Raw genomic sequence first — 23,669 nt, 5'->3', positions numbered from 1 at the left:
CTCTTCCTCTCTTTCTTGTGCTTTGGGCCTTCCCTTTTGGCTTGGGAAGGGAAGGAAGGGTGATGCACATCTTGCTTTGGAAGAATTTTTTTATAAGCAAGTAACACCTTAGTGAAAGCTTGCCCCTTTTCTTTTTCTTCTTTATCTCTTCTCATTATATTTCTATCCTTTTTAACTTCTTGAGGTGATAGAGGTTGTAAAATGGTCTTTTTCCCATTTTTGAAGAAAATGTATTGGTTGGTATGACCATCATGTAAAGTTTGTTTATCAAATTGCCATGGCCTACCTAGTAAGATATGTGTGACTTCCATGGGAACAACATCACATAGCACCTCATCTTTGTAGCTTCCTACAGAGAAGTTAATTAGGACTTGTTTATTGACATCTATTTCTCCCTCTTTACTTATCCAAGCAAGCTTGTAGGGCTTAGCATGAGGAATGGTCTCTAAGCTAAGCTTTTCCACCAACCTTGTGCTAGCTACATTGGTACTACTTCCTCCATCAATAATTAGAAATCAAACCCATTTGTTAATTTTGCATCTAGATTGAAAAATGTTTTCTCTTTGAGTTGGCTCAAGCTCACTTTGATCTTGACCTATCATGCGCCTTAATAACATAGGGTCTTTCTCAAAAATTTTAGTTTTACTAGAGGAAGAAGATTCTTTTGAAAGAGAATGGGGAGATGAGTGTTCACTTTCAACATCATTACTCTTCTTTAAGATCATGGTCCTTTTGGTTGGGCAATTTAAAGCAATGTGATTATAACCTAAACATTTAAAACATTTAATGGAACTTGATCTTTGAGAAGTGGAATGGTGAATGTGATCACTTGGTGACTTGCTTTTACCTAGGCGGATCAAGGTAACTACACGACCAAGACCGCCTAGGCACAACCCCACAAATAACAAATAGAATCAGTATGCAAGTAACCAGTCAAGCAGAATCATATAGCGACGCAGGCCACCTATTGTAAAGGACAATACATAATATCAAGTAGATGACTCCAAACTTAGAATGTCGCAAACAGGGTCCCTAGCATCAACAACGCTAACACCGGACCTGGGCTAGGCCTAGGCCCATCTAGGATCCAATTGTTGGCCCTATCCATCTTGATGTTATCACAAACAAACAACGATAGTGTTGAAAACTTTTAGAATTTTTAAAGATATAAGAAATATAAGAGATATATTATATAAAAATATATATTATATGTGATTCCTATATATCATGTGCAAAATATAAATAATAAATTATTTTTACAATTGAAATATTTTTTAAAAATTGTTCCTGCAGAGAACAAATAAGATGAGTTAGGCACAAGGGTCACCTTACCATGTAGTCCGTTATCTCCTCAGTTAGCCTCTCCCCAGTTGATACATGTCAGCTTGAACCTAGGAGGGGTTACCTACAGAAGAGTCTCCGAAGCTCAAGTAAGTCAAAGCTCTCAGAAGATCAAATCAGTGATTAATGAATGTGTACCTTTAATTACTGGGTCCACGTGTATTTATAGAGCATTAATGATGTCTGATTACCTCATGGGCCAGGCCTTGACTTGGGCTCTAACTTGGGCCATGAGTGGGCCTGGGCCCTAACCCAGACCCTTAAGACCTATTGAATGTGGGGGCTTCTATTTTCACTAAGTTTATTGGAGTTGTCGGCCTGGGCTTTAATCTTATCGGGTCTGCTGGAATAGCCGGCCTGGACCGGCCACCTATCTGAGGTTACATGAGGTATAGGTTATTCTTCTAGAGGTATAGGTTAAAACCGGTACAAGTTAGGCTGACTCGGCCAAGGTTGAATACTTGGCTGCCTTGATATATACATTGTTTATTTATTTGGTCGAGTTTGGTTAGGTGCGGTACAAAAATTAATTTAAATAAAAAATATATTAAATAAATATTCTTGACATTCCATTTTGCTTAATATTTGATTATTTGAATTTTAGATCATCAAATTTGAATCTACTTTTGATGATTGGTTTTCTCCACTTCTTTACTTGTAATTCTTATTTTTTTTCTTTCTTTCACATGATCTCATCTTCATATTTGACATTTTTAATTGTATTTCTTCTTATATCAATATCATCTTTTTTGTCTATTGTGGTTTACATGGTACTAACATCGAACCTTTGATGAATGTTAGAATATGGACTTTCATCTACTTTTTCCACTTGGACATTAAATTTCTTCAAAAGATATTTATCTTTTTTTTATTTTTATTTTTATAGTTCCTTCACAACCTCTTTTTTTGTAGTTAATTCCTCCTTCATAAAATCCCAAAGCAAATATTTTGTCTTTCATATGAACTTTAAATACTTGTAGGTTGTTAGCATTTTTTTATTACACAAAATTTGTTATCAAAGGAAACCTTATTATCTTTCTCTAACATTTGAATAACACTTAACAAATTTTAAATAATCTCAGAAACACATAAGACATCAAAAATTAATTTGGCAGCTAAATGAGTTTTAATTGTAATTATTCCTATACCTTTCACAACAAGTTGTTCTCCATTCCCAATTCTCACTTTAGAAATATAAGATTTGTTGAACTCTTTGAAAAGTACTTGATCATGAGTCATATTGTTTGTGTAACCATTATCTATAAGACTTGTTGATTATAACACATGATGTTTTAAAAAGTAGTTCCTCCTTTAATTTGTACTCTACAATCTTCACATATTCTTGAGGATCATGGGATTTGCATATTGTTTTCACATGTCGATTTTGACCACATCTGTGGCATTTTGAATCTAGCCTCCACCAACACTTGTTGTATTGATGATTATTTTTCTTGTAATAGGGAGAAGTTGGAAATAGTGTGTTTTTGGTTTGGTTGTATTTGTTCCTCTTGCTTTTATTGAATTTAAAAATATATTTACTAGTATGAAGTAAAGTATCGTCAACTACATGATATTCTCTCATTAGTCCCTGGTTCTCTTGTGTTGCAAGGCACGTATCACTTTTGTCAAAGTGATTGTAGACAAATCTTTTGTGTTTTCCAATGAAGCATTAGATGTTTCTCTAGATGTTTCGAATCTCTCTAGAATCATTAATAGAATTTTCTTAACGAGTCTAGAATTTGGAAACTCCATTCCCAACAATTTAATATTTGTAGCAATACCCAACAAATTGTTTGAGTATTCCTTAATTTTCTCAAATTTTTTCATCCTTTATAGCTTAAACTCCCTTATGAAGTTCAAAACTTTCATGCCTCAAATAATCTTTTTATATTTTGAATATACAATCAAAAATACAAAAAATATATTTCAAATTATATAATCTAAAATGTTATTTTTGTTTTATATTTTGAAATGTATAATCTAAAATTTTAAAAATTATATTCTAAATTATAATCCAAAATACGAAAGTCTATGAAAATAAATTCAAAATCGAGGAAGAAATGGCCTTTTCTCTTTGGAGTTGATAGGAATGATAGTTGTAAGTGTCTTTATCTTGCGAGTCAACTACTTCAAGAGGGTCACTAACTTGGACAACCATTCCACAAACTTCTTGTAGTACCCATTGATAACAATCAATTTGATGCTTTTTTACTTGAACATCTTTGTGGAGGTTTTATTCATTAATTCCTAGGTTTTTACTTAAATTTAGCTTAGAATAGAATAATTCTAGTTTTTATTAAGATTCAATAAATTAGCTTCTCGTACAACATTTTTGTATTAGTTTCTTCGTTAGATAGATTTTATTAGCTTAGTATAACTAGTAATATAGTTTATGTAACATTCATTTTAATTTTGAGCTTTGATAGTATAAATTTTTGATTACATGTAGATTTAGTTTTGAAATTAAATTATGATATGCAAGTTTATGGTGTTAATATGGGTTGTTTTTGAAGTGCGCAAATTATTTGAGGAATAAGAAAGTGCAACTGCTTCCATGTTGGAAATGATTACACTACCATGCTAGATTAAATTAGTGATGATCTAGACATTGGCAAGATGGCATGTGTATCTGATCAGCCAAATAAGGGATTCCAAGATATACAATTTGAACTGGATAGTTAAGACAGCTGGCAAAGTTGCCACTTGCAAAAGTTGGAACAAATGAATTTGAAGAATTGAAGCACCAAAGTTGACTCATTTTCAAAACTTGTTGACCTGATATTTCTAGTACTAGGATAAATGGTTAAGAGTACTTGATTGTGTTGAGAGGACTTGGGTTTGAGTCTTGTGTATGCCATTATGTATTATTTTAATTCTTTATTATTTTAATAATAATATGCTTGATCATGATGAGTGATAATATAATCCTAGATTTATAAGAATTATCATGAAACATGAATTGGTTGAATGGTTGAGCATTGACTTGGCAATTGGATGGTTGTGTGTTCAACCTTGGTAGACACAAATTAAGCTTTCTTTTTTTGGCAGCTGGACTCCATGTATTTAGATTCGTATTGATCTTTTTGCATGATTATATATATATATATATATATATATATATATATATATATATATATATATATATATATATATATATATATGTGTGTGTGTGTGTGTGTGTGTGTGTGTGTGAATGATTGATGTCGCATTTCTGGAAATTTTCCAAAAACTGCCTGGCGGGCTTTCAAAGCTGCAAGGCGACTCATGCCTTTTATGTGTAAATTCTAGATTCCTGATCGGAATCGCCTGGCAGCATCCACAGGTTGCCAGGCGACGCAACCTCATTTTCTCAGTTTCTAGGTTTTTGGTATGAATGGCCTAGCGGTGATGAACACCCGCTAGGCGACACGAGCCACTTTGACTCGATTTTTTGTATTTTGGGGGTTCTGGGTGGTTTTGATCGGGGAAAAGAGTTATCGTCAATTGATTATATTGTGAAACCTTGTTAGTTTCAGTTTTGTAATGCGATATGAGGTGATTAAGTGGAATTTGGCATGAATATATGTTAGGGTTTGGAAAAATTGGGAATATGAAGTTTTGAATGATTGATGCTGAATTACATTGAGTAGTTTAGCGTTGAAATTGGTTTGATATTAATCATTGTTGGTGTTGGGATTGTGTATTGAGAAGTGAAGTATGCATACCATTTGAGGAATAAGGAAGTTCAATTGCTAACATGCTGGAAAAACTTACACTGCCATGCTAGATTAAATGAGTGATGACCTAGACATTGGCAAGCTGGGATGTGTATCTAATCAGCCAATTAAAAGATTCCAAGAGGTAAAATCTGAGTTAGATAGTGAAGACAGTTGGCAGAGTTGCGGCATGAAGAAGTTGAACAATGAATTTGAAGAATTAAAGCACTAAAGTTGACTCATTTTTAGCACTTATGGACATGTTATTTGTCGTATCTAAGGAAGTAGATTAGTTGCTTAGGTTACCTATATAAAGCTTGTAGTAGAAATTGTTCAAGAGGCTAAACGTTACATTAGACTACGATGTGGGCATGGTGATATGGAATCGTTAAAGAGTTGAAATTATTTTTACATTTCTAGTAATTGAATATGATTTGTTTCCTTCTAATCCATTTCTTATTTCAAGTCAATGCAATTTCACCCATGAATTCATTTGTTCATTTGTTTTATCAAAGAAGGCAAAGCTTAAATTCAACTTAACTTTTGTTTTGCTTCACAACGAATTTTTTTATTGTGGATTTACTCTAGAAATTAGAGAATGCGATATCATCATCTTAGAAAAAATTGACTACAATGTTAGCATTGATTCAAAAGACAATAGTTAAGCAATTCTGCTCAAATTTAAGTTTTTGACTAAGTTTGCATTCTGTGTTTATATATGCTTGAGGGATTTTGCTATAATAAATTTCCACTCATTTTACTTGAGGTTTGTACTTCATTCTTTTGTTCTCTATCTCATCTTTCACTAAAATTTGAAAAATCAAAGAAACTAAAGCATTGAAATTTATGCTTGTTATGTTTGTTAACTTATGATAGCTTATGTCATGTTTTCATGTGTTATGATGCTTTGTTTGTTCAATTTAGTGTTCCTATATTCAATTCATGTTTTTTTTACATTTATTCACAATCGCAATTCACAATTACATTATTGATTCACTGATTTGAAATACTCATGCACGGTTGTTGTCAGGTGCACATTCTCTACTCTTTTTTACAACTTTTGAGTTTGATTTATGATTCACTGTTTTGGATGTTTTACATCATTTCAGCCACATATTGAATTTACTTTAGGTTTATTAACATTTATACACACATATCACATGTTCATATACCATTCTCATGCATTAAGGTACCTTATAGGATAGTTTTTAGTTTACGTTTATTGTATCCCCAATTTTTAAGCATAATTTTAGGTTTTCGCACGCTTAATTCAGTCCACTTATAGTTATTTCCTTGGATTGATATCCAAGGTTTACCCTACACCCTACATTAAGGTGATTAAATCAATTTGTTTGAATTCCTACTCGACTAAGAGTTTAACACCTATCCAAGCCCATAAAACTCCTTATTTTGGTCACTATTTTTGGACTCGCCCAATTTAGGACAACCTCCACCTTAGCACGGTCGGTTAATACACCTTGATCCAAGATCACATGCCCAAGGAACTGTTCTTTCTCCAACTAGAACTTACACTTGAACATTTTAAAATACAACTTCTTTTCTTGCAAGACATCCAACAAAGCTATGAAGTACCCTCAATGATCTTTGCGATACTTAGAATAGATGAGGATATCGCCTATGAAGACCATCACAAACATATCTAAGAAATACCAAAAGATAATATTCATTTAGTCCATGAATACGACAATGTCATTGGTCATTTGAAACGGCATCGCGACATATTCATAGTGACATCAATTCTATCTTTAAACACACCGCAACACCATGAACCTAATACATTAAGTCATCCACTCAAGGAAAGGGATACTTGTTCATTATATTCAACTTGTTCAGTTGTTTGTAGTCTATACACAGTCTTGATCAACCATATTTCTTCTTAACTAGCAACATTAATTCTCCCTAAGGAGATGCACTTGGTTTAGTAAATTGTTTGTCCAACAACTCATCAATCTGTTTCTTTAGCTCACTAACTTTGCAACAACTATACTTTAGGATGCTCTTGACACTCGCCTTGCTCTAGGCATCTACACAACGATTCTTCCCATTATATCACCGATGAAGGCAATCTCTCCATCAAATCCACATACAAGGGTCTAAAATATGTCAAGATAAGTAATGACGCAAATTTGAAAATAAAAAAATGGTTATTTTGAATTTTTTGTTGCCCAATAATGTTTTCTTAAAAAAAACACTTTACATGGTTTCATCTATTACAAAAATTTGCATAATGTATCTAAGTTTGTAAGAAATAATAATGCTTTTTGTGAATTCATTTATGATTTTTGTCCTTAAAGAACTTATTTACACATAAGTAAATTCTTCAACTTAGACTCAAGAATGGACTCTATGTGTTTCCAAATGGTCAACACTTGTAATGTCATTATGCTTATTAGGCAGCAATTGAGTCTTGAATATGTCAACCTGTCAAAACTTGTACTCATCTTTCCATGGAGTTGCACTCCATGATTGGACTTACTTTTTCCAATAATAAAAACTATGCTAGATAAATGTACTATATCTTATAGAAAAACTTCTTCATTTCTATCATTCTTGTTGCTTAGGGAAATCAATGCAACTATTTTTCGTGAATTATAAAATAATATATTATACTATTTTAGAACTTTTATTCAATGATATGTAAAGTTCCTCTCTGATTGAATCAACCAATTTTAGATGCTTATTTGAAACATAATTGGATCTTTTCTTTTCTTTTTCAATTTAAATCTCAAGCTTTTCTACATGCTTACAATTTTGAATAATTTCTTCAAACAAACTTAAACCTAAGATTAAAGCTACCCAAAAAGATACAAAACTTTAGCCTTGTAATTCTAGTTTAATTAATTTTGTTTTAGTGGATTACTATAGGGTTGGTGAATTGCTTACTGATAATCAACTCCATAAATACGATTGATCTCTCTTTGTAAAGGAGATTTGTTTCTTTATTTAACCTATGAAAATCAATTATTTTTTCCTATTCAATCTTTGTCCCTAATCTTTACATAGGTTAAGGGTGGTGGAGGATGGGTATGTTATGACCAAAAAATTCCATAAAGTTATCAACATTTTAAGAAATATAGCACGATATTTATTTATTCTTTATTGGTTATGCATAAAGAATGAAAAGCCCAAAGGAAAAAGTGAAATTGTAGTACACATTTCACATAAATTCTTATTGTAGCATCATCTTAATTTTCTAGAAAGTAACTTTATTATTATAATTTAGAACACAATAGCAATGTAGATAAAGGCATTATATATATACATATACATATACATATATATATATATATATATATATATGTATATGTATATGTATATGTATATATACATACATATACATATACATATACATATATATATATATATATATGTATGTATATATACATATACATATACATACATATATATATATATATATATATATATATATATATATATATATATATATATATATATATACATATATATATATATATATATATAAGCGTATCAGTTGTGGTTTAGCTTCAAATGCCATTCGGTTCTGGCACGAACCAACTCTGTCTTATTGTCTTGTAGACGAAGCAAGTGTATATATTGTAGGTGGGGTTTTTTGCTAACATACTTATTGTTTGAGGCACCAATCACTTTGGATGATGCACTTGTCATTGATTCCAGTATATCTGATTGCGTACATTCACGCCGAAATTCTAAAGTCATGCTTGTCATTGTGTAATCTTCTAACATTTTTCTTGGTACACTCTACATAAACAAAATAAACATGCCAAATGGTTAGCTAGTTCTTATCCACCACCTCAATCATCACCAAATTATATAAAACATTTCACATCTATTTTTCCTGACTTTATTAACTAATCAGACAAACATAGCCAATTATAATCACATTTTTGCATGCATTATTTTGTCCTAGAAAGCATTTTTTCCCCATAATATATATGTTAAGTACCTCAGAGATCCATCTGGTGTATTTTGCATTATTAACATGCTGGTTAACATCCATGTCGTACCACCCTGGCTGGAATATTGCATGCAGATATAAATCAGTTAATAAAAATTTATAGCCCTTGAGGAAGATGGAATGAGTGAAGTGTTAATTAAGGAAAATAGGATTGTTATTCATCTATAAAGTTAGGACAATGATATTTTTACAACTAAATTTTGACAAATTTGTCTTACAACTTGATGTGACATCTTCTAAGTAGTTTTGGAATATAGAGAAATAAGAAAATGAAAAATGGGATGCCACTTAAAAAATGCCACCTCACATTGTAAGAGCAAGTTGTCAAAATTTAGTTGTTAAAAAATCTTTTCCATAAAGTTATTGTATTAAACTTACAATCACTCCAAAACGAAAACCTTCAACGGTGGAGTCGGTGAGCTTTTGTATCTTTTGATGATCTATTTCTTCGGCGGCAATGGCAAACCTGTTAAAGTAGAAAGGAGCAAGTTCTTGTCTAACTTCTTCATGCATCTTAGATAATCTTCTTGTTTCTCTATTCATGATTGCCCACTTGCTGCATCATGGGAGAAAATATTATGTGCTAAATTAATCACTAATTATGAAATATGAATTGAAAAACTTAACACACTTGTTGAAATTAGTACAATTTTTGTAAATCTTATTTTTATTTCGTAAGTGATAAGTCTTTTCAAGAACACATCGATGAGATTGAACATTAATGAAACTTGAGTGTAATATAATTAACATCACTTCTAACCTAAAACTTCAAAACGATGAATTTCTAAGTTTTGATCCTTGTATAGTGGTCAACTTTCTCATTTCTATCAATGTGAAACTTAAACTTTCATTTAGATTCTCAACCATATTTCTCAATATAGCTTTCTGTTACATAAATAAGGATAATTATGGAAATGAAAAAGATAGGAGTGCTTCTTAGTAATAATTATGGAGTTCATTAAGTTGTACTTTGGTAGTTGGGTAGTTGTTTGTAAGACTAGAAGTTCATTAATAGTATTTTGGTAGTAGTTGGGTAGTTGTATTAATTATGTTTTGGTAAAAATTGCATTATATGTATGTGGTTGATTGGCCAAGATAAAGGACCTATAAATAGTGCATGTACTAAAGTTTTTTACAGCAAGTCATAATAAAAAGAGTGTTTCTTCTGTAGAAAGACTTCTTGTCAAAAAATTGGCATCAAAGCTAGAGACCTTGAGTGTCAGAGTGCTTAACAAAAAGAAAAAGAGTGTTTGAGAGCCAAAAAGTTTAAGTGAGATGAACAACCTTGCAAATAGTCTACCCCTACCTAAGTTCACAAATATTGTCAACTATGACAATTAGAGTCTACATATGAAGACTCTCCTTGGTTCCCAAGAAGAATGGGAAGTAGTTGAAAATGGCTACCAAGAACCGACAAATATTGAAGAATAGAAGATTGCCCAGCTTGTTGTGTTGAGAGCAACGCGAGTAAAGGGCGAAGCAACTTTGTATGTGTTGTACCGAGCTATCCATGAGTCTATCTTTGAGAAGATAGGAAATGCTAAATTTTCAAAAGAAGTGTGTGATATATTGGAGAAGGCTTATAAAGGGGATAATCGTGTATAAGAGCTCAGGCTTTGAACTTTTATAGGTGAGCTTGAAAGCATAAGGATAAACGATGTTGAAGGAGTGGCTGAGCATATCTCTCAAGTTGAGATTATGGTGAACCAACTTGGTAGAAACATAGAGATGTTGCGCATTACCCGAGTTGGGGAGAAAATTCTAAGAAGTATAAGGACTTGTCAATGCTCTCGATTTAGAAACTTGTCGGGTCACTAGAGGTGCATGAGCAGTGGAGAAGGAAAAACAAGAAGAGTTTCTTAATCAAGCACTTCAAGCAAAGACAACCATAAAGGGAGATACTAATGACACTTAAGGGTGAAGACGATACCAAGGAGGTAAATGAACCAGTCTTGGTGGTAGAAGTCGTGGATAGGAAGAGGAGAAAGAACAATTCAACGAACAAAATTTGCACGAAAGAGTACGAGGTCGATGGAGAAGAGGGTGGTCGAGCAACTTAAATGTTGATTGCTTTAAGTGTGGTAAGTATGGCCATTTTACTAAGGAGTGCCACTCATATAAGTATTTCAATTGTGGTAAGGTTAGACACTTTGCAAAAGATTGTTGGTCTTAGTATGGAAAACAAGAGACACCCAACCTTCTCATAGAAGATATTTAAGGGGGGAGCGGTGTTATTAATGATGGGACATAGCTCGAGAGTCGAACAAAAGCAAGGTAAGAATTCGGTAAAAAGGATGAGTAGCACGGAGAATTGACCATGCAGGTTGAGTACCAAAGATAACTCGACAAGACAGTTAAGTAGCGTTGGAAGGTTAACAAGACATCCAGATAAATCAGTGGTGCATTCGAATAGCCGATAAAGGTGCATGGAGAGCTTAAATATCTCAGTGGGAAGTTTAGACAACTTAGTTAAATCAGTCAAGCAAGTGGAGTGCTCAAATAGCTTAGTAGAGCAAGTAAACAATCCAGATAGCTTAGTGCAGCAGGTGTGGAGCTCAAATAGGATTATATAGAGAACTTAGATAAGTTGGTGGAGCAAGTGGAGATCTCGGATAGTTCAATGAGGCATCTAGAGAGCTAAGTGGTTCATTTGTACAACTTGGATAGCTCGAACAATTATGGAGTTGAGCTCGCTATCCAAAGGTTAAATCTTGCACAACGCATTTTGCAACAAAGAATTCACAAGGAAGTTTGAGGCAAAGTAGAGTTATAGGCAAGCTTAGAGAATAGAAAACAGATTTTGCATATGCAATGCCTGATAATTGAACAAGAAGTGTTAAGTTTGCAAGAGCAGTTGTGTGCCAAAAAGGATTTTAAAGTTGCATTGGAGGTGCAAGATGAGAAGTGATGACTTGAAATGAATGATGAGTTTGGTGTGAAGACGACGTGGGAATTGTTCAATCTCTTAAAAAGAGCTTGACCTATTGAAAGGAATCCACTTAATGACAATTCGGCCACAAAGACAACAAAAGACCTAGTTAGGGACAAGTCGACTAAGGTTAAGAAGAAGTCGGCCAAAGCAAAGAACAAGTCAGCCACAATGAAAGAGAAGTACAAGTCGGTTACAGTGAAGAGCCCGACTATTAATGAGCAAGCTCGATATGGGATGCACATGGCAAAGTTGGGATGAAGGGAAGAAGGATAAAAGACAAAAGAAGTATTTAAGTTTACAAGAGTATTTTGTTAGATAAACTTAAATGAGGATAGATGGAGAAATGCAAAAGATAAGAATGATTCTTAGTAATAATTATGGAGTTCATTAAATTGTACTTTTGTAATAATTGGGTAACTCCATTTAAGACTAAAAGTTCACTGATAGTATATTGATGGTAGTTAGATAAATTTATTAATTTTGTTTTGATAAAAGTTATATTAAATGCACGTGGTTGAAAGAGCACGATAAATGATTATTCTGTTGAAAGACTTGTTGTCAACACGGTCATTGTATTACAATATGTTAATATGTTCGAGAATATGAGAGGACAATATTGGACCTGGTTGCTTTAGCGATGATTTCTTTGGTGTAACGATCCCTGATTATCCAATCTCTTCGTGTCCCATTCTTTCCGCCAACATCAATCCAAGTTTCAACCTCAATTTCATCCCCCCTGTACAATTTTTTATTTTGTCATCAAGCCAACCATCAATGTATTCATTTCTTAAACATGTAAATCATATCTTACAAAACATTACAAAGTTAATGAAAAAAATTGCATTTAATAGTAAATTACCTTCTTACAAAACCTTTAAAAGTAAAAGATATTTACCATTTGCTATATCTCTGAACTTGAACTTGCATACGAGTAACGACCCAAATGAGTTTGCGAAGATCCATCTCGTAAGTAGTTCCAAAACTGTTCTCATTTAACCCACAGCTTCTGACATGATTTAGAGCAGTTTCCTGAGTTCATCGAAACTATTTTTCATTAATAAGAATACAAAAAGTATGCGACCAAGATTAACTCATGTTCTTTTATGCCTGTCTTGAAAACCTATTAGATAGTAACAAATTATATGAAAATATTAAGATTAGTCCTATAGACACGCGTGGGAATTTCAATAATAATAAGATGGTCAAAACCATGTCAATTATTCATTATAATCATAATGATAACGATGGGTTAATTATAATATTACAAATAATAATAACAACAATAGAAACAAATAACGGTAGACAATAGATTTCACAGTATGACATGGGATAGCATTTTTTTGTTTATTTTATATATGCATAACTCATTCCTTTCTCAGAAAAACGCGGAGATAATGAAGATTACACAAGTTAATGAGATTGCTTACCCCATCATTCAGTCAACCAAACTAATACATTAGAATACATATTACCACTTTTATCTTTTTATTAATTTAAAGTAACAGTGAATAAAAAGTTAAAAATATATATTTAAATTCATTAACTATTCAAACATTACATATATTTGTAAGAAAAGAAAGTCACACGCACACACACTAGAGAGAGTATGAGAATAAATTACCAGAACACTAATCTTCTATATATGTTTAATAGATATATAAGAATTAATTATGTATAAAAGAATAATTAGATTTCAATGTTTAAATAGATTTCTAGTTCCACATATTTTGATTAATTTTTCTTTCAATCTTCAACTTAAATTTATTTTTTTAGTTTGAAAATTTAAAATAAAAAAATACTATTTTTAATCTTTCAGTATTATTGATGTTATATTACTAAAATCGCCAACAACATTACATTACAAGTGACATGTGTGACAAAAATAATGTTGTGAAATACTTTTTAATATTTTTAATAAAAAAACTTTTGTAGCTTTTTGAATTTAAGTCTAGTTTATTTTAACCATCATATTTCGTATTTATATTTTTAGCCTCTCATATTTTAAAGTGATATTTTTAGTCTCCATGTTTTAGAAGTAATGTTTTTACACCCTTCAAACTAATTTTTCTAAGCTTTACAAGAGAAAAAAAAATTCAATCCCAGAAATTCAAAGGATCTTTTTAGTTGTCCAAATCTAAAATTTAAAGTTGTATTTTATTAATCATATACTTTGGATAATTATTTTGAATTCATAAAACTTATTAAGTTGTTAAAAATCTACAAACTAAATTAAATGTACATGAATAATTGACAAATTCATTAATAATTCTAGCTAGATTCAGTAGTAAAGTTAGATTTAAATAGAAAAAATGATTGTACAAATCGATATACTCTATGTTGACTCATCCTTTTGAATTAATATCTCTAATTCAATCAAACATAAATTCATTTATAGAGTTTATCGAAATGAATTAATAGATGAAAAAGAAAACTCAAAACAGGTGTATCAACCTTTATATTATACGAATTTGTTTAAGTGACTATATAACACACACACACACACACACACATATATATATATATATATATATATATATATATATATATATATATATATGTATATATATATATATAAACTTTCAAAATTTAAATTATTGAATAATGTTTTAAAATAAATTTGCATATGATTTTTGTTAGGTTTATAAATAGGGGTTCAGTGGGAAGATATAACACCACTGAGACACTTGTTAAGTTTATAGAGAGACTTTCACCGGAAAGATAAAATGAAAAACAATTCCAATGAGACCTGAATTCAACCACATAAGGCATTGACACCACTCTCAACTCAAAAGCTTAAGATACTAGATTTATGGGTTTTGATCCTTATATGGTGCTTAACTTTCTCATTTTTATTTAATGTGGGACTTAGACTCACACTTGGATTCTTAACAATTTTAAACTCCCAAACCTAATAAAACAAATGGAAACATATGTAATCACGTCAACAACAAATGCAATTTTGTTGGAAACAAAAGTAAAAAGAAATCTTAAAATATAAGTCTAAAGAACATCAATTTTTTATATGAAAGACTAAAAGAAAAAGATCCAATTTAATTTAACGAAATAAAAGTATATCTAAGGTTTTCAAGCAAATATATATAAGTGCTAAATATCTCGAAACGACTTCATTCCTCCTATTCTACAAAAATATTTTTGAAAAGATATCACAGGAATTTTTTGAAGTAAGAAGGAAAATATTAACCTCAAAAGTAATATTAAAACAGCACTTCAAAGAGAGAATATTTAAAATCTTGAAATTAAAACCTAACATTGCCATTGAATCTACAAAAGAAATTCCCCCCAAAAAAAAGTTAAATATTTAGAAGATTTGAATTGTATATATTTTCTTAAGTTTAATGATGCAGTAAAAGCTAACCTGGAGAAAGTTGGTGAGTGTCTCCATGGAGATAGTCTTATCTGGTCCAGTTTCGTAAGACCTCACAAAGAAATTTTGCCTATAAACAAACCTGTCCTCCACAAACCTTCCACGAAGGAAAGTAGCAAAATCCTCTGTGCTTTCATTTCCCAACTTCCTTGCTCTTCCATTAATCAATGGAACATCTTTCAATCCCTTCCTCGTGTTCCCTCCCACTGGACTACAATGAGAACATGCACTCACCAACAACGAAAACCTTCTATTAGTGTTGTAGCATGTAGAGTTGCATGGGGAATTAATCTCTACAATTCTCTTCTTGGCACTGCACCAATTTCCTAGAAGTTGTTTCCCCATATTGATGGGTGCCACCATTGATGATGTCATACCAGAAATCATGGCTTCTAGACTTGATGTTTGCTTCTAGCTCTGCTTCTAATTTATACATTCTAACTGTGTCTAGTAATTAATGTTTCTCTCTTTTATTTTCTAATATTTGTCTTAAGGTTGCTGCAAAGATGAAAAATAAATGTTGATTTAATGACGTGCACGAAAGCTTCTCGGTTCTTATCTATTTTAATAGATATCTACCGTTTTGGAGAAATAGTAACGCGTGTGCCACATTTTTTGGTAACCGAAAAGATGGAGTCCTGTATTTAGGTATTTGCACGAGGTTCACCATTTCCTGAACACAGTGAGGAAGACATCTAATTAATAGGTAAGAAGTAAACGACAAGATAAATTATTTGTAGACTTAAATATGTTTTGACTTTGATACAAAATTAAAGTTCCTCCCAATTTCAAATTTTGATACATTTCATTATCCAAACCTAAATATTATATATATATATATATATATATATATATATATATATATATATATATATATATATATATATTCTTTAACCTAACAACACCAACCTTTTTTAACCTATTAAATGATGTTTCAAGTTGTGATTTGAGAATGTGTCAAAGAGTGTAAACGGTTCTGATAACTTGGTTCCAAACATAGACCCAACTACTAGAAGATACAAGAGGGCATGGATCTTCAAAAATCCAATGGGCTTCATGTGTTCCAAATGCTATTTTCTTGGGCTAAAGAAGACATAATTATATGATGGACTTATTTTTGGAGCATTAGAGTAGATTTCAATTGGATCAGTTGTTTAGGTTTTGCTTTCTAAATAAATTATAAAGTACCTTGCATCTAGTTTTGTAATTGGGTCAAGTTAAGCCCATTCTACAAGCTAGGTCGAGAGATGCATCTAGACTTAGGCCACATTTTGCACTTTAAGCACATGTACTTATGCATGGAATGTGTGAGCCTCCACATGGCGCTTGATCCACAACTTTTGCATCCTAGATCTAGATCTAGAACTAGACGCATGTGCGTCACATGGCTCCTTCCATTTGCATTTCATTTGGCCGTGTATTTGAATTCCATTTCAGGAGACAATTCTCTACCATAAATGAGAGTCTCTATGCATTGTAAAGGTTACTCTTGAATGTTGCTCCAAAGTTATCATGTTGAGATCACTCCATGACCTTGCCTTTAAGAGTCAATAGCTAGAGTATTCTCCTTTATAATGTTGTCGTTAACGTGATCAAATTAATACCACTTATCGATAACAACCTTAGTATTGTTTAGAAAGTAGTCAAAACAATAGAAAGGGTATAGTAATCCAAAGTTGTCTTTCAATGAACACATAATTGATTCTTGACAAACTAGTTTTTATAAAAATACAAAAGGGATTACTTAAATAATATTAGGAAAAATAACAAAAGAAGATAAAGATAAAAAGATATAAAAGACAATGATAAAGAAGATAGATTGATTCCGCTGCTTTTTCAAAATAGATCCATCATCGGTTATCTAAAGATTATTATTCAATTAATTATTGTTGTAGATATGCAACTTAATCAATGTAAATTTTCAATTAATTTGTTGACATTCTCACTATTAACCAAAGTACATTTTTAATTAAAAGTAAGAACTTTGTAAATTAATCATTGTAAATTTAACCAAAGTACATTCTCAACTAAATATTACTACGCCTAATCATGTCTATTCTTTTACCTCTAATATCAAGTAAAAAACTAATTAATCAAAGTAAATTCTTGATTAATTCTAGTTAAAGTTTTCACCTTTAATCAAAGTACACTCTCAATCATTGGCAAAAACCCATTCAATCATATGAAAGTTTCTAAATTTAATCAAAGTACATTCTCAATTAAAATTAAAAACCCTTGAACTCATATTATTAATATTATTTATCCTTATAGTGGTTATGAATATTTAAAAATATTTGAAGAGATATAGACTATTTGACAAATATAGTTGGTTGAAAATTTATGATATAATATTAAATAAATAAATTATTTAAAAATATTTGATAAATTATCATCAAATAATATTTACATTAATTTTCTTAATCAACCCTTTAAAAATTTATAGTCCAAATTTGCAGGAAAATCCAAATATATCAATAATTACATTTTAGTCCCTCTTTATTTTACCAAACATTGACTAGATTTGAGATATTTGACCATGTTTGACTGCCATGTGGCAAATTTCTCTCACTCTCCCAAAATTAGTTATTCTTCTCCTTCACCCCTATAAAACTCTTATTTTCATCTGTAGTAACCTTCATTGAGTTTCGTTCATCTTTTTTTTTTTCTTTGAGGTTCGTATAACTCTAACGTTACGTTTCTTAGTTTAGGTGTCGTTGCATTAGAGGTTTTTTATTGTCATTCTTTTGCGTATGGGGTGCCACGACATTGCATGTTCTTGTCGATGCTCACACTTTGGGTCTCTCTTCTTTCTCTCTCTCTCTCTCTCTCTCTTTATTTTGGTGTCGATGCACTTTACAAAATGTATAAAAAGGCCTGTGTTGCTACAATCACTTTAAACTGATATTATATTTTGTGGCCACAAATATACGACATTTTGGGAAACCATCACACATGCAAATAATGGCGGTTGAAAATTTCACAATATACAAAAATAACCATCACAATTTACATGACTTTTTATAGTGATTGCCCAACATATACATTACTTTTATATAAATTTATAAGACATTACAACCTAGTTGAAAGTACTCAACAACTTCTAACCAACTTAGTGAAATAATTATAAAATTGTTAGATTATCACCTAACACATAATTTTATTCTAATGACATTATACCAAACTATACTAATATAACATATGTTATTCAAACTAGTTGTCAACCAAATAAATCTTCTAACTTGTTAAAGAGTATAAAATTGTTCTTAGTTCTCTAAACACAAATATTTCATTGTAACAATCTTTTTTTTTTCTAAATAAACAATATTAATTACTTAGTATCATATAGTCTCTGCATCATTAATAATTATAAATGAACTAATTCACAATGCAATTCATAAACTAGATAATATTGTATTTCAAGATATATTCAACTACAATCATAAATGCATGCTTTAAATACAAGATATGAACTTAATATAGTCTTTCAAAATGCTAATTCCATTATCTAAGCTACTCTTATATTAATATTTTTGTTTTACTGTTCTCCAATGTTTTTATCACCATAAGCTCTTATATTTGCTCTCGTATTTAATATATGATCATCGGAAAAGAAAATAAACAAAAGATACATAAAAATTACAAGGGTAAGCTAATTTTCATAAGATTAAACTCAAAGTTTAAAAGTATCACATCTTTCATAAATATTATCCAAAATAAATCTTTTTATATATATATATATATATATATATATATATATATATATATATATATATCAAGTGTAACTCATATATTTCATCCAATACTATTAATAAGGTTAACTTTGATTCTTATGACCTAGTTATCTTCCTCAATGTGAATTAGACTATAACACCTCAAAAGGGGATGTCATAGAAAATTATAAAATGAATACTTTTAGTGGAAACAATTATGACAAAACGTACTGAAGTAAAATTTTATAATTTAATTATAAGATTTCATAGGTCAAAACATCATTTGTCTAAAACTTTCGAAATAACAATATCAAGTAAAAGAAATTACATCATCAAAAAATACTAAAATTCTCAAGTTCACCTCATTTTCTCGTCAATCTACTCCATTCCATAAACATATGCATTATCACTTGCTCTCGTAGAACACACGTCATATGATCATTGCACACACAACAAACACAAACAAATAAATAGGAATAAGCTAATTATAAATAATAATATATAAACAAAATTTAGTAAGACAGGACATTCCAAATAATATTTAACATCACATCTAAGTAATATACTTAAACATTATAATCACATCACAGAAAATAAATATTATGATTATAATATTTAGGAAAAGGTCCAAACTATAATCCCAATGGCATGCACTTACACCCGTGAATGATTTATCTCAATGAACCAAAAGCTACTACTAAATACACAAAAGGCAATATAACATATATATATATATATATATATATATATATATATATATATATATATATATATTCTAGCATACGGCATAACATTTTAATATATAATATCGCAAAATAAAACAACCGCATTCACATTTTTCTTTCAATTATGGTCATAAAAGCATCTGCATGCTACCAACAATCACGTAGCGTGATCTAACCCATGGGACAAAACCAATCCCATTATATGAATTGTTAAAAAGGACAAACATGTGAGATATAGAAACCAAGCAAACAAAACAATATTGCATTACGTGAAGTTTGCACCAAAATCTGAAAGAAGGAAATTAAAATCATGTGACTGCACTACAATGAGACAGAAATCTTGGCTGCACCAAATAACCGAACCACGTAAAACATGAAGAGAAAAGTCTCCATTGCACCGATTAAACATGAAGAAAGAAAAAGAAATACCAAGCTACACTCTAAACCTTCCAGGGTCCCACCATACATTAGGAAAGTTGTTGCAGAAACCATACAAAGGAAAACGAAATTGTATACTGCTTTTTTACTACCTTATGTGGCATTCCACGTGGTGGATGAATATGAGTTTTTATTTTGTTTTATCAAAATCTACCATGGCCAAAGGTTGGTGGGAAAAGAGCCAAAGCAGACTTTGGGAGAAATGGTGTACTACGACATTTTGATCCTATCCAACGTAAGTGAACTTCAAACTCCCATCTTTCTCATTTAATTTCATAATGTTCTAAGTCTCTATTTATTCATGGACAATGATATGTTAGGAATCTAAGTGTGAGTTTAAATCTCATATTGGTTAGAAATGAGAAAGTAGAGCACTATATCAGGATAAAGACCCATAAATCTATTGTCTTAAGGTTTTGGGTAGAGAGTGGTGTCAATGCCTTATGTGGTTGGGCTCAGGTTTCATTGATGTTTATTCTCCCCAGTGATACCCATCCTCTATAGACCTAACAAGTGGTATCACATTACTAATGAGACATATGCCAGAACCTTGTGGGAGAAAATTGAGTCTCTGTATGTCTAAGTCTGGCAATAATAAATTGTATTTGTTGAATTGCTTGATGAATTTGAGGTACATGGAGAATTCTTCAATACTTACCAGAGTCTTGGGAGGTATTTCGGGTTTTAATTACGAACGGTGCTCATTTTTGTCATATGGGCACATTCAGAAATACTATTTTAAGTGGAAAAAAGAGAACAAAGACAAGAAGGGCAAGCAGAGAGAGAATGACCATGATGATGATGATCGTGTCACTACTACTACTACCAAAGGTGGTGATCTTGTTCTTCTTTGTAATTTTAAGTTAGTTAATCTTATATCTGATGAGAGCATGTGGATTGTTGATAGTGGTGCTACATTGCATGTTACACCTAGGAAGGAGTTCTTTATATTTTACACTTCTGGTGATTTTGAATTGTTAAAGATGGGTAAAGATGGTTGTCGCAACCGAAATCGTGACGGGACGACGAACCAAAAAAATAAAATTTGTAAAAACAGAGTTTGGAGTCGCCACCACAGTTATTATAGGAAACTATGGAAAACCATAAAAAAAAAGCAAGGTCTGTGAAAAACCAGAATTTGGGTCCGTGAGTCGGTTACGCGTGGGGAAGGTATTAGCACCCCACAACGCCCATCCTAAGACGGTACCTTTAATTAAATGTACAAAAGTTTTATGGTTTTTCAAAATATTTATGTTTTCCCAAAATTAGCATAAAAGAATGTAAAAAAAAAAAAACAACTATTTTTTTGATTTTCGACGAGGATTAATCATCGCTCCTACGTATCTCCATGTGAATGGAGAATCAGGGTTACGTAGTTCTTTTTAAAAAATCTATTTGGAAAATTATTTGAAAATGATTTAATTTGTTTTATAATTTTGAAAATCTTTTTATTTAAATTATAGTATTATTTTAAAATTGGTGTCATGCGACGCGAGCGGTTGGATAGACACTTCAAATATTTTTTTTCTAATCTTTTATTTTTTTATTTCTTAATCATTTATAAATTTTTAATATTTTTTTAAAGTTATTTTAGAGTAGTTGTGGATATCATTGCGACGTGAGCAACCAAATAGATATAAAAGAGTAAACAAAGAAAATTATATTTTATTCTTAGCTTGATATATATTTTTTAGGAAAAAAAAGGAACGAAAGTCTAAAATAGGTGTCATGCAACGTGAGCGGTCGAACATACACAAAAAAATGGAAAAAAAATTTTAACGATTTAAAAAGAATAATAATAAAATTGATAAAAATAATAAAAAAATGAACTAGCAGTTACGTACCTTAAAAAATGTTCAATATCTGCTCACCTTTTCTCTTTTTCTTATTCTTTATCTCCTTTTCTAATATTTTTGTTTTTTTTTCTAGAGAGATAAAAATGAGATGGGTCTGTGTGGGTGGTAATGAGAGAGAAAGAGAGAGTGTAGAAAATATTTTCTTCTCTTTTTTTTACTACCTCCTTTAATATTTTTTTTGAAAGAGAGATAAAAAAGAAGGTGTGTGTGGGAGTGGTGATGGGAAAGAATTAGAGAAGTGTAGAGAATTTGTTTTTTCGATCCCCATTTCTGTATGACAGAGTGCGTATTTATACTCACATATTGCAATATTAATGCAATCTCAGCCTTAATTGTAATGAACAAAATAAAGAAAGAATTGGTCATGATAGCAACACATTATGAGATCAAATCGTAGAAAATCAGAGCACAAAATCAATCAAGATTAAGACAATTGATTCTAACCATCAACAAATCAGAGCACAAAATCAATCCCAATTAGTAATATTGATTATAATCATTTGAAGAAATATTTCTTCTAATTATTGGAATCATATCACTAATTTCTCTTACAGAAACAAAAGATAGACCACATGTTGAGTTGTTGGGCTCATGAAGGAGTGCGATAATTAAAAACAATTTGGGCTTTTTCTTCTTCTTTTTCACTCTTTTTTCATCTCTTTTTTTTTTAAATTAAAGTTCGAAAAATCTCTAAAGAAAATTTTGTTCCACATTTTTTTATTTTCCATTAACTAAAAACTTTTTTTTTTATTTTTTTTATTTTTTTTGAAAATAAATTTATTCACCCGGACGAAATTGGGTGTTGACAATGGTGTTTCAAAGGTTATTGGTGTTGGTGATGTTTGTTTGCAAACCAACATGAGAGTGCAATTATTACTCAGAGGAGTCAAACATGCTCTAGATGTTCGCTTTAATCTGATATCTGTACATTTGCTTGATGATTGTGGTTATGACAATCACTTTGGTTCTAGTAAATGGAAGCTCACTAAAGTTAACTTAGTTATGGCTAGAGGGGAGAAACAATATAAATTGTACTGGACTAAAGCTTTGGTTGTTAAAGATAGTGTGAATGCTATGTATACATAGGCATCTTTGTGGCACCGAAGGCTTGGTCATATAAGTGAGAAAAAGGCTTAACTGCTTAGCTATAAAGGATGTGCTTATGCGATTGAGGAATGCAGAATTGGAGAAATGTTCTCATTGCATGGCTGGTAAACAAACTAGAGTATCTTTTAAGAAGCATCCTCCCTCAAGGAAGTCAAAATTGCTTGAATTGGTGCATTTTGATGTTTGTGGCCCATTAAAGGTAAAGTCATTTAGTGGTGCACTTTACTTTGTTACTTTTATTGATGATTGTTCCAGGAAGCTATGGGTCTATGCTCTTCAGCGTAAAGATCAAGTACTTGAAAAGTTCAAGGAATTTCATGCTATGGTTGAGAGGCAATCAGGCAAGAAGCCGAAATGCATCCATAGTGATAATGGTGGTGAGTACTGTGGACCCTTTGATGTTTATTGCATGCAGCATTGTATTAGACACGAGAAGACTCCTCCTAAAACTCCTTAGTTGAATGGTCTAGCGGAGAGGATGAACATGACCTTGGTTGAAAG

The 23,669-nt window shown here is 31.2% G+C and overlaps 1 protein-coding gene across 1 annotated transcript; it reads right to left on the bottom strand.

Annotated features, from left to right (window-relative positions):
- Positions 1-8,509: 8,509 nt before the first annotated feature.
- LOC114163002 (palmitoyl-acyl carrier protein thioesterase, chloroplastic-like) lies at positions 8,510-15,750 on the bottom strand. The gene is made up of 6 exons (XM_028047045.2): positions 15,324-15,750; positions 12,843-12,976; positions 12,570-12,683; positions 9,394-9,571; positions 9,004-9,072; positions 8,510-8,798 (listed from the first exon to the last, which is right to left on the bottom strand). Exons 1-6 carry the CDS (start codon positions 15,717-15,719, stop codon positions 8,547-8,549), a joined length of 1,143 nt encoding a protein of 380 aa, XP_027902846.1. The 5' UTR covers positions 15,720-15,750; the 3' UTR covers positions 8,510-8,546.
- Between the last annotated feature and the right edge of the window lie 7,919 nt (positions 15,751-23,669).

The sequence above is a fragment of the Vigna unguiculata genome, chromosome 9 (genome assembly GCF_037176805.1).
Source record: "Vigna unguiculata cultivar grain cowpea cultivar isolate G323 ecotype 2 chromosome 9, ASM3717680v1, whole genome shotgun sequence".
Classification (NCBI taxonomy): domain Eukaryota; kingdom Viridiplantae; phylum Streptophyta; class Magnoliopsida; order Fabales; family Fabaceae; genus Vigna; species Vigna unguiculata.
This window is presented reverse-complemented; position numbering and strand designations above follow the sequence as displayed.

What these genes read in the sequence shown, in the direction of transcription:
- LOC114163002 (XM_028047045.2), bottom strand. Translation starts at nt 15,719, where the DNA reads ATGATTTCTGGTATGACATCATCAATGGTGGCACCCATCAATATGGGG. An exon ending in CACTCACCAACTTTCTCCAG is followed by an intron (nt 12,977 to 15,323) that starts GTTAGCTTTTAC and finishes CGATGAACTCAG; the next exon opens with GAAACTGCTCTAAATCATGT. An exon ending in GTTTTCGTTTTGGAGTGATT is followed by an intron (nt 9,073 to 9,393) that starts GTAAGTTTAATA and finishes GCAATATTCCAG; the next exon opens with CCAGGGTGGTACGACATGGA.